At 40.8% G+C, this 12,534-nt stretch overlaps 1 protein-coding gene and 1 long non-coding RNA gene across 8 annotated transcripts in view; one reads left to right on the top strand and one right to left on the bottom strand.

Moving 5' to 3' along the window:
- Window positions 1–12,534, bottom strand: part of LOC138760997 (uncharacterized) — a 58,888-nt gene that overhangs the window by 3,056 nt on the left and 43,298 nt on the right. Inside the window, exon 2 of the long non-coding RNA XR_011356056.1 lies at window positions 5,420–5,566. This is a non-coding gene — a long non-coding RNA (uncharacterized lncRNA). The remainder of the gene's footprint in view (window positions 1–5,419; window positions 5,567–12,534) is intronic.
- Window positions 1–12,534, top strand: part of fermt1 (FERM domain containing kindlin 1) — a 115,418-nt gene that overhangs the window by 69,060 nt on the left and 33,824 nt on the right. For all 7 annotated transcript variants that reach the window (XM_069932431.1, XM_069932429.1, XM_069932428.1 and 4 more), the window contains 2 exons: window positions 8,222–8,329; window positions 11,477–11,608. In XM_069932431.1, the coding sequence (XP_069788532.1) occupies window positions 8,222–8,329; window positions 11,477–11,608 (240 nt within the window). The remainder of the gene's footprint in view (window positions 1–8,221; window positions 8,330–11,476; window positions 11,609–12,534) is intronic.

Below are 12,534 nucleotides of genomic sequence, written 5' to 3'. Positions count from 1 at the left end.
TCTTGCTTTTGGATCTGTTTCTACTGCTGCATCTTTCATGCTTCCTGTTTGTCCAGTACTTTTTCCACTGGCAAGATTTTTAAACTTAAAATCAGTTTGTCCAACACTCTCGCTGGCAACGGTACGCCATTCATTTTCAAACATAATTGGATACTTTACTGCACAGACAACCTTATTTCCTGACCCAAAAGATTTCCTAATTTTACCAGCAAATCCTTTTCCACTTCTATGATTCACCTCTTTGAATATATGCTACTGGTTCCTGCTTGCTCCTTCTCTTTAAAAAAAATATTCACTACCACATATCCAGCCTTCTTACAATAATTTCAAAATGGATCAAAAGTGTTTCCCCCATTTATTTTCCACCTTATTTTGCTACTTCATGTTACTCTTTTTAAAAGGTATTTTAGGCGCAAATTTCACATTGTGATCATTTTCTGCCAATGTCGCAGAATTTTGTCTCTTTTGAAAAGTTTTTGCTTGGCTTTAATTTAGGCTCTGGATTGAAATCATACTCGTTTCTAAATTCTGCAAAATCTGACCAAGTTTGCATTTTTATCATCTTTCTTTGCTTTCCAGCTTCCTCAGCTCTGTCTAGCTTAAAATGCCTCTGCCTTTCAGCTTCCTGTAGCTCTATTTTCCTTATTTCAAACTCCATCTCCGTTATGCCTAGTTCAATTTCCATTCTTCTCCGCTTTAACTGCTGCTCAACAGATTTATGCTCAAGAAATGGTTTCAACAACTTATTCTTTATCACCCTCTGCAAATCTGCAAAGTTTGGTGATCCCAAACAATTATCAAATCCCATTTGGAAAGTTTCACTTGTTGCTTAAAGCAATAATGTAGTCTTTGTTAACACTGATTCAATCCTTTGACTTTTGAAACTCAAGTTTCCTAAGAAGAGATTTCATCTTCAACTCTCTCTTAGCTTCTTAAGAGTTCTGGAGGTTGATTCCACGATGAGGCTGCCTTCTAATAACAAAAAGACAGTCAGAGTGGTCTGTCTTACTTTAAAACCACTTAGAACAGCACCTCCTCCTTCTCCAGAGTCCTTCTTCTTGCGGCTTCTTCTGGTTTCTTCTTCTGGGCTAAAGATGCCTCTGAATTTGGATGTATATACCCTTAGACTCGTGTGAAATTACATTACCAATGAGGTCCATCTTAATTCTTGGAAAATATGATCAGTTATTGGAATTTTAAACAGTTGCCAACCCCAGTATCTTGTAAACCATGTGATTTTCATACCTCTGACTTGTAGACATCATGACTCCAAAAGATGACCTCATTTCTGTTTCAAAGACTTAAGTATATCACTCACATGGCTCTGAGTTTCAGTTCTCTTACTCAAGAGGCTTTAAGTGGTTTGGTTTTTAAAAAAAGACAGCTTCCTTCAACAGTTCATATTAAGTACTTAGATACTTCAGTTTTTATAAAGCAAACACTCCATTGAAAAATTGAGACCCACTTCAGATCCATTAGCTCTGACTCTTCAAGTAACATAGACTCCACAAATCAACATTTTTAAAAATTTCAATAGTGCATCTGTAAATGTGCTGATCTATGTGTGACCCTGTAACTTACTAAGAATACATCTACTGTGGTGGCTCACCACAAGGCAGGCGGATCAGCCCCGCTTGTAAGCCACGCGGCGGGGCAGCCGGCCAAAATGGTGCCGTCGGGGGTTTCCCTTCCTTCCAGCACGGGGCTCAAAAACCCTGCGTGATGCCAGGGTGACGTCAGCGCCCTCCAACGTGGTTCTCAGCCAGGTATGGGCTGGGAGTATAAGTGCAGCCCAGCAGCCTGCAATAAATCAGTCTGCTCACTGAGCTCAACCCGTCTGGTTGTGTGTGTGTGTTATTGCAGGAGCAGTGTAGCTGCTGCTACAATACAATATTTTAACTCTATAATTTACTAAGATATTTTTATAAGAAATATAACTTAACCTGAACCTAAACATTACTATCAACACAGATCCATTGCAACAGGAACTGACCTTTTGGCCCATATGTCTGTGCTAAACATGATGCCCAATCAAGCTAAAATTGCCCTCATTCTCCTCCTATTCATAGAAACAAAGAATACTATAGCACAGAAGTAGGCTCTTTGGCCCATCTAGGCTGTGCCAAACTATTCTGCCTAGTCGCAATGACCTGCACTGGTACATACCCCTCCCAACCATGTCCAAGTGTTCTATAAATGTCAAAAGTGAGCCCACATTCACTGCGTCATCTGACAGCTCGTTTCAAACTCCCATTGCCCTCTGCGTGGTTTCCCCTGTGTTCCCTTTAAACACTTCACCTATCACCTTTAACCCATGACCTCTGGTTCTTGTCTCACCTCACCTCAATGGAAAAAAAGCTTGCTTGCACTTATTCTGTCTGTACCTCTCATAATTTTGCATGCCTCTATTAAATTTCCTCTCATTCTTCTATGCTCCAGGGAATAAAATTCTAACCTTTTAATCTTTCCCTGTAACTTGGTTCCTCAAGTCCTGGCAACATCTGAGTAAATATTCTCTGCACTCTTTTTCAATTTTATTAATATATTTCCTGTAGTTGGATGATCAAAACCATACAAATTACACCCAATTTGTAATCAATGTCTTGGACAATTTCAACATAACATCCCAATCTATTCTCAATACAGTAAAACCCTGGGATTTGACACCTATGGGGATTGGTAGATGCTGGGTGTGAGTTTTACGGTTGCTTGAGACTCAGTCTTATAATACCTAACTTATACACCTGCTTTCGGAATAAACAGTTTAAAAGACAAAAATACCATACTGTATTTACACAGAACAAATGTAATTTTCATGAATATATAAAGCTTGAAGCATTTTACATGCTTTTTTTAAAAGCTCTCTTTATGACCCATCTATCTATGACACCATTTTAAGGTAATTATGTATCTGTATTCCCAAATGCCTTTGTACTACTGCACTCCGGGCCCTACTGTTTACCGTGCTTGTCCTTCCAAGGCACAACCCCTCACATTTGTCTGCATTAAATTCCATCTGCCATTTTGAATCCCATTTTTCCAGCTGGTCCAGATCCTGCAAGCTTTGAAAGCCTTCATTGCTGTCCATGCCGACGCTAATCTTTGTGCCATCTGCCAACTTGCTGATCCAATTTACCACATTATCATCCAGATCATTAATATAGATGACAAACAACAATGGTCCCAGTATTGATCCCTGACACACTGTGATAGTACAGATCTATCACCAATGTATATAGTGTATATAGTTACTGTATCTAGACTGTGCTCACAGCGATTGGCTGAGAGCGAAGCCACCCCTATTGTCTGGGCCTTAAAGGGTTGTGTCCCTAGCCAGGTCGGATCATTCCGGACTGGTCGGCCACCTGTGAAGAGCTCCTGTCTTTTGCTAATAAAAGCCTTGGTTTGGATCAACAAGTCTTTGGTTCTTTCGACGAGCTCTACAGGCACATCACTTGTCACAGGCCTCCACTCTGAAAGACAATTCTTCACTACCACTCTCTGGCTTCTCCTCTAAAGTCAGTTTTGAATACCATTTACCTCAACTTAAATCCGAGCGACTGAACCTTCTAGACCAACGGTACTCAACCTTTTTCTTTCCATTCACATACCACTTTAAGTATTCCCTATGCCATCGGTGCTCTGTGATTGGTAAGGGATTGCTTAAGGTGGTATGTGGGTAGAAAGAAAAAGTTTGAAAATCACTGTTTCAATTGTACCTGATTGACTCGTTATGTGCAAAGGAAATGGGCCAATGACAATTTTTTTCAAGCAAAATATTTCAGTAAAAATTGGGTCGAGGTCAGTGATTCTCAACCTTTCCTTCCCATTCACGTACCACCTTAAGCAATCCCTTACTAATCACAGAGCACCGATGGCATAGGGAATACTTAAAGTGGTACGTGAGTGGAAAGAAAAAGGTTGAGAACCACTGTTCTAGACCAATGTCCCATGTGGGACCTTGTCACAAGCCATACTAAAGTCTATGTAGACAATATTCACTGCCTTCATCAGCTCTCCTGGTAACCACCTCAAAAACACAAAGATTGGATAACACGATCTACCACACAAAAGCCTGTTGTCTGTCCCTCATTAGTCCCTTTCTATCCAAATACTGTCTATCTAATGTCTTAGAGTACCTTCTAATAACTTCCCCACTACTTACGTCAGGGTCACCAGCCTGTAATTTCCTGGGTTATTCTTAGATAGTTTTTTTTTAAACAGCAGAACAATATGAGCCTCTGGCATCTCACCAGAGGCTAATAACATTTAAAATTTATCTGTCAGGGCTCATACAGTTTTTCTCTACTAGTTTCCCTCGGGTCTGAGGGAATATCTTGTCAGGTTCTGGGGATTTATCCACTCTTATTTGCCTCAAGACAGCAAGCACACCCTCTTCTTTAATCTCTCTCGGTTCTTTGACCTCTCTGCTTGTTTGCCTCACGTTTATAGACCATCTGTCCATATCCTGAGTAAACACAAATGCAAAAAAACCCCATTTAAGATCTTTCCAATCTCTTTTGGCTCCATACACCACTGAACACTCTGATCTTCAAGAGGATCAATTTTGTCGCTTGCTATCTTCTTGCTCTTAATTAATATGGCGAAACCCTTAGGATTTTTCTTCGTGTCTGCCAAAGCAAGCTTGTCTTTTTTTTTAGCCCTTCTGATGTCCTTCTTGAGATTTTTCATGTGCCGATCCAGGAGCCACTTAAATGCTTTCAGAGTATCAGCTTCCACCACTACTCCTGGCAGTCCATTCCAGGAGCCTACCACTGATGTGGTGTGGAAAAACTGGACAATGATGGGGGCCAGAATCAAAACTACTGAACAGCACCCCACCATGGGAATTCTGTAATATACTGGGACATTAAAAATAGTTTCTTTTAATGTTAGGAATATTTTAAGCAAATGTATATTAACTTCAAAAGGAACCTATACAGTACAGTGAGTGTGCATTTAAAAAAAAAGTCTCATCAGTCTGGAAACAGTGTGCAGTGAATTTCCTCCAGGTCATTGTAAAATATGTTACTGTCCAGGAAGATTTTGTCCTCCCCGCAGGGATATGGGAACACAAAGAGCCAAGTCTGCACAGCAGCAGAGAAACCTGACCTCTAGAAGTGGGAAGAGTAACTAGTTTATCATTCTGCTAGTCCAAGTGAATCTAATCAGAATCCCAGTGGAGATTTTACTTTTTCTTATTAAATAGTATTTAAATCCAGCATGGTGATTAAATTACATTTTTGGAGACTGTCTATCCTGCAAAATCTATTTACAATGGCACACTAAAATATTAATTAGTTATGAAATAAATATGCTTGTAATGTGCAAAAAAAAAACAAGTGAATCCAATGACAAATATTAAACCAGCTTGCAAAATAAAACACAATAATTATACACTGAGTCCAGTGTGCCTTACCCAGAAGCCTTGGATGAATCAATTGATATTTCTGGACTTTTAAAATTTAATTTATTAAGATGCTGTTTTCCCTTCCTTGCCCTCTTGGTGCTACAGGAGGTCAAGTCAATATGCTGCTAGGGTTCCTTAATTATCTCCCAAGTCGATCTGTAGTCAGCATAAAGCAAACAAATATGTTTAGGAAGCAAAACATGAAAATCTGCTGACATCATGATTGAAGTAAATGCACAACGCTGCAGAAACTCAGCAGATCAAACAGTGAACTTTAAAGAGCAAATATAAAGATATATAACCAACATTTCATGCTTGATCTTTTCACAAGGTATGAACAAAATGTTGACAGGTGCCCAAACACAATGGTGGGGGGGGAGGAGCACAGTCCATAAGGCAGGAGGTATAATCGATGAATCAGGGAGGGAGAGCACATCAGCAAGCCAAGGAAGGAGGGATGGCTCTGTGAATGGAGAAGGGAGGGGGTGGAGAGCTGGAGGAAAGAAGACAGAGGAAAGGAGGGGAAACAAAGAGTAGGCCAGCAGAAGCTGGAGAAGTCGAGGTGAATGCCATCCAGTTGGAGAGTGCCCAGAGGGAAAATTAGGTGTTGTTCCTCCAATTTACAAGGGATCTTGATGGACAGTACATGAGGCCATGTTCAGACATGTCAGCTTGGGAGTGGGGCGCGGAATTGAAGTGGTTAGCCACTGGTAGATCCCTGTCACAAATGTTAAGCAAAGTGATCTCCCAGTTTGCATTCAGTCTTTCTGATGTAGAGAAGGTCACAATGAGAGCACTGGATGTAGTAGATATCTCCTGTGGATAGAAAAGTGCAGTGTTGCTTCACCTGGAAGGTCAGTTTGGGGCCCTGAGTGGTGGTGAGGGAGGAGGTGTGGGTGCAAGAATGGCACTACCTGCAGGGGAACATGCCAAGGGGGCGATTGGTGGGAAGAGATGAGGGAGTGTCTGATGGTGAAATCATGGAATTTATGGAGATAATGTGTTGGAATGTGCAGGCTAGGGTAGGTGAGGACAAGGGGAATCTTTTGTTTGTAATGTCTGGGGGCAGAGGAGGCCAGGGCAGATGAGTGGGAAATGGAGGAGTTGTGGGTTAGAGCTGAGTAAGATGGCGATGGAGCAGAAACCACGTTTTGTGGAAGAAGGAGGGCATTTTAGATGATCTGGACTGGAAGACCTCAACTTGGGAACAGATATGGCATAGATGGAGAAATTGAGAGAAAGAAATAGAATCCTTGCAAGGGATTTAATGTGAAGAAGTGTGGTCAAGGTAGTGGTGGGATTTAGTAGGTTTGTAAACTATGTCTATGGAAAGCTGGTCTCCTGAGATGGAGACAGATATCAAGAAAGGGGAGAGTGTCATCAGAGATGGACCAACTGAATTTAAGATCGTGGTGGGAGTTGGCAGCAAAGTGAATGAAGTTGATGACCTCTCATCAAGGGTATATGAGACAGCCCTGATGTAGTCATCAATATAGCAAAGGAAGAGTTGAAGGGCCTCGCTTGTGTAGGCCTGCAGCATTGATTGCTCATAAACAGAGTTGCCTTTGTAATGTTATCTTTCCCTTGAAAAGAGTGAATACTAGTTCATGGCTAAATTCCTCCAGTTGTTGATGGTTCAAGTTCATTGTCACACATCAAAAATGCTGCAATAGAGGTTGTTTTGCAAGCAGACCAGTAGATGTTTCATACATAGGACAACAAGAAAGACAGTACAGAATTGCAGAGAGATCAGTTAGTACAGAGCAAAGCAATATAATTTTACTATTTTGAGGTTTGTTCAGGAGTTGGCGAATGGTGAGATAGAAACTGTCCTTGAATCAGGTTCTACGTGATCTTGCACTCATGAATCTTCTTCCTGGTTGGGGGTGGGGGGGGGAGGAGTTGAAGAGAGATTGACTGAGGTGAGATGGGTCCTTTGATGCATTGGCTGTTTTTCCAAGACAGCAAGAGGTGTACACGGATGGGAGTATGTGTGATGACCTGAAATGACATTGATCATTGTAATATGAATATATTAAATAATTGACATTCGTTTTAGTAGAATGAAACTAGGTTTTATATTTGACGTGGCAGTAAGGGTTCTACATAACCCGTGGCAGAATAGTCAACAATAAAGAACCAAAACACTTTAATTCCCATTTCTCAAAATGAAATTGATTAAAGCAATGCCACATTAATTGAGACATTTTAACAGTGAGTTACCATCATGTTGATGCATTCTGGGGAAAAGATGTGCAAGTTAGTTCATTCTCTCCAAAAGGAACAGGATGAACATTTCCACTTGCAATGAACCTGCATCCATCTGCTATTGACTAACTTGGACTTTACTGCTTAACTTACTTTATAAGAGATGAAAGGGCATGGAGAGTCTGCTGTAGAATGTTGCAACCAAAATCTGGAAAATACTTGGAACTCTATCACGTTTTTGCTGTGCCCCATAGGTCTTGAGTCTTCTCTACCCATGCCTCCTTCCTCCAACCCCCTCCATCCTCCCTCTCTCTTTCCCTCCTCTTTATCACTGCCTCATCTAAAAGCCCTAGATCTGGAACATCAACTCTCTTTCTCTCCCCACAGATGCTGCATGACCTGCGAGGTGTCTTGCAAATTAGTTTTTTTTCTTTCAAATATCCAATACAAGCATTTTTTTTCTTGGTGCAGAGTTTAATTTATTTCAGTTGCCTAATATCAAAAGTTTCCCGAAATGAGGTGTGAAGCTTTTTCCACATTGAAACATCTCTGTACAGTACAGAATTTGGGTTAATGCTGATATTTTCTCTCCACTGGTTGCAGTATGATGCAGTTCGGGTAAATCAGCTGTACGAGCAAGCACGGTGGGCAATCCTGTTAGAAGAAATTGACTGCACTGAAGAAGAAATGTTGATGTTTGCAGCTTTACAGGTATGTACTATTGTTATAAAACCTGCTTCAGCAAGATGAAGAACATGCCCCAACGGGTTTGAAGAGAACAGGCAGACCTCCAATACTCTCTGCTTTGTTCAGTCAGGATCCTGGCTCATGTTCCTATTTCAGAATTAGCTTGAATTGTCTTGCATTTTTGTTTCCAATAATGGCCATGATTTGACATGATTCATTAAATAGAAGGATTAGCCTAGTAGTTCACACAATGCCAGGGTATGAATCTAGTGCTGTCTGTAAGAAGTTTGTACATTCTCTCCTTGACCTGCGTGGGTTTTCTCCAGATGCTCGTTTCCTCCCACCCTCCAAAAATGTACAGGGATTGTAGGTTAATTGGTGTAATTTGGCTGCATGGACTTAATGGTCCAGAATGGCCATCTACCATTCTGTAATGTTAAAAAATAACCAAAATGCCTTGATCTTCTGCTGTTCTGGTTGTATTTTGCAGACCCACATCCACCCTATGTACTGCACATCAGGTACTTAGTCTAAACACACGGCGATATCCGTACGCAGGTTATTCTGTGTGAATGGCTACTCTGGAAGGTAGTGTGAAAATTGACAATGGAAAAATGACATTATTTCTATGTAAAAAAAGAGACAATGAACTAAATTGCAAAGAAGCTGTGACTCCTGAATATTGCCAGTATTCCCTGACTTCATTGTCAACATCTAGTGCACAAAGAATGAATTCCATCAAGCTGAGCAATTTACACTTGAATTGAAATGTTTAATAATTGGTTCAGAGAACAGCAGTGCCTCTTACACATGTTGTAGTCTGTGGGAAAGCTGCATCTTTTCACCTTTCATACAAATTTCATTCAAAGTTGAAATATGCAGCTTTCACTTGTTATGTGGTTAAAGAATTGGACTTGAATTTTCTTGAGCTGCTCACGATGACCCAAGTACTCAGAGTCCTGCCATTAAAAACAAAAACTACTGAACATACTTAGCAGGTCAGATCAACCCCTTCAGCAAAACATAAAAGGAGGATTTGACATGTACAAGACCAAGGGCCCTTTCCTAATAACACCTTGCTGTCCCTGGCAATAAGTCATAGCCATAGAGTTTTACAGGCCCTTCAGCCCATCTTGTCCATGCTAACCAATTTAGTCCCATTTGCCTGTGTACAGCCCATATTTCCCTCAACCTTCCAATCCATGTACAGTCAAACCCCTGGTATCCGGCACCTATGGAGATTGGTAGATGCCAGAAATATGAATTTTCTGGTTGCTTGGGACTCACTCTTCTAATGCCTAACAAATATACCTGCATTAAGAATAAACAGGTTCCGCCCCCCCCCCCCTCAAGTTTACAGATAAAGCCTTAATACACTAATAAGGACTCTTACTAAGCAGGGATAAGGAGACACTTAGAGTCACCCAAACGTCGAGCAATATCAACGAGCTCTTCATCCTAACTGACATAATTTTATCCAAACAGTTGCTACAAGAAAAGTACAACCATGCCACTCACGGGCTGAATATTTGCTCCCATTTTCACCAAAGGTATTGTGTTACTTCAGAGAACATTACATTTTACAATTTTAAACTTTTATTTACAATTTTATTTATTCATGCATTTTAATTCTGTCAATTTATTTATTTGCTGGTTGCTTGAAATCCTGATTACAGGGATTTTACTGTACCTGTCCAAATGTCTTTAAAACATTTCAATTCACCCCACCTCTGCAGATTCCTCTGGCTGCACATTTATGACCATCACCCTCTGTGTGGGGGGAAAAAAAGTTGCCCTCAGGCTCACTTTTAAATCTTTGCGCTCTCACGTAAGATCTATACTTTAAAAAAAAAAGGTTTGTGGCACAGTCCCGGAAAAGGTGAACCACTGTCCACGCGTTGCGAGCTGCCTCTTAGTACAACATTGTAATCCAACATTGCCTTCAATGCACCAACTCAGCCTTTGGTTGACTGAGGAAGAGCATATTTGAGTGAGCAAGTATAACACCTGGCACAAGTCTTGTGGTGTACCAGGTAGCAGTGATCCCTGCACTCCTCAGCACTTCTGAGAATGTGACTACCAACAGCACTGGATATATAGTAGCAACGTTGTCTCTGCAAAATCTTACAAATTCTTTGGCAGGATAGCTGAACAAATAAATTCCAAAAATTTATTGTTCTTGTTGTGTGATTGACTATAAAAATAGAACTCTTGGAACTACAGAACTTCACTCGTTCAATTTTCTGGATTCTTTTGTATCTTCTTTAGCTGTGTATTTGGAGGGCTCTTCCCTAGGTTTCAGGAGATTTCCAACATAGATGCATTGAATTGCATTTCCCATTCCTGATGACTTTCCATCTGCACAGAAAGGGATAAGCAGTGATTGTGGGGGGGGGGGGGGGGGGGGGGGTTTAAAAAAAAACTCTGAGAGAAAGGATTAACCATTAGAGGAATTATGTTGTCTGACCAATTAGAATTTTCTTTTGGAGGTAACAAATATGTTAACAAGGGCAGTGCAATGATTTAAAGTATGAGAATTTCAGCCTGGCTGTAAACATGGGGGGTTAGTCAAAAAGAGTCCATGCCAAGTTGGCAAAGTGCATTCCAAATGTCCTAGTATTTGGTATCAGAGAGCACTGGTGGAGTGGTGCTCTAGTGGCTGGAAGTCTTTGTCCAGGGATCTCTTGGATTTTTTTTTAAAATATGAACGTGCAGGCTGTGATTCATAACTGGAATTCATGACTGGAAGATCAGTGGTTTTGTGCCACATTACTTAATTGCGTTTAAATCTCTGGTCTGTCTTGAACCAACGACCCTCTGCAGGAGAGAGTGCGAGCGAGCTGAGTTATGAATCGCAACAGGCACAATCAGTGTTTTTAGATACGTTTCTTGTTTGATTTAAACTTTAAAATTGATGAGCATTGCTACAAGAACACAGTGCCAAATTAAGTTTGAGGAATAGGCAATAAGTGTTGCAACTACATTCTCAGCCGTACTTTCATTTCATACACACATGTCAAAACCTAAAATATTGAGATGTTGCAAGCAGAGTGCTGCAATAAATTTAACAGCTGATAAAATCAGGTATTCATTCTTAAAATATTATGGCAGGGAGAGTTCTGGGGAAAATGTCATTTAAAAATTTCAGAAAATATTAACATGTCATTTCAGTATCACATAAGCAAGTTATCGCTATTATCCGAACCGCAAGACTACACAAATGAGCAAGATGTAGATGAAATTGAGGCTGCTCTAACCAGTCTCGAGGTGACACTGGAAGGTGGAAAAACGGACAACATTTTGGTAAATTTTTTTTCTTGCTTCTCTACTTTTTCTGAAAGGTATTTCATTTATCGGTCAAATAATTCCAGGCGTTGGTACTTATAGTGGCTCAGTTGCTGGTACTGCTTTAAAATGGGTCTAGTATTTGCAGCAAAGTGCAATTTTGGAAACCTGTCATAAATGAACTTGTTATAAAAGACAGATTTGGATTGTTTAGGCTTCTTTCGCTTCCCTGACACACTACTTTGTGCAATTCTGTTTGCTGGACTCGACAGTAAAATTTGCATTTGTTGAGTGTCTTGGATGATTTCTCAAAAGCTTTTTGTGCATTGGATTAATTGTAAAGGCGAATTTCATTCTGTGGCTAAGTGGGGAAACATTGAATGTCTGTGCCATGTTAAGATCCTAACACAATGCAGGCACAGCATTGAGGTTACTGTGAATAACACGCATCCATCCGCATTTAGTTAAAATCAGGGAGGAGTGCCTCCACCTTCATATCCATTTACTGGGTCAACAGTTGGCTATCCATTGTGGAAAAGTTTATCCAGATAAACACTTTTGACCTCAAGTCCATCAGGGAGTGCTCAGCAAAGTCATACTGCAGGCACTGAGGAACAAGGTGGTTCCCTGAGCAGACTGTCCAGACCATCTAGTGGAATGCCTCATTGCCAGGGCTCACAAACAAGCTTAAGGACTTAGTCTGATTGGCAGTGACAGACGCCCCCCAGTACAACAGGATTATCACCCAACATGAGATGGAGACAGTCACCTGCCTTTTTGCATACTTTTTATTTGCTAAGACAGTGTGGAGAAGGACGTGAGGGTCCTTGTCATGGTTCATCGCCACCAGCAGCATGACAGAGGACTCTGATTTGCGGGCTGTTCCCAGGGACGCATATAGAGACAGACCTGCAAAGCTGGTGGAAGATCATCAACTCGGTGAA

The sequence above is a fragment of the Narcine bancroftii genome, chromosome 4, assembly GCF_036971445.1.
Source record: "Narcine bancroftii isolate sNarBan1 chromosome 4, sNarBan1.hap1, whole genome shotgun sequence".
Lineage (NCBI taxonomy): Eukaryota > Metazoa > Chordata > Chondrichthyes > Torpediniformes > Narcinidae > Narcine > Narcine bancroftii.
The sequence above is the reverse complement of the archived record's forward strand: the minus strand, read 5'-3'. Positions and strand labels throughout refer to the sequence as shown.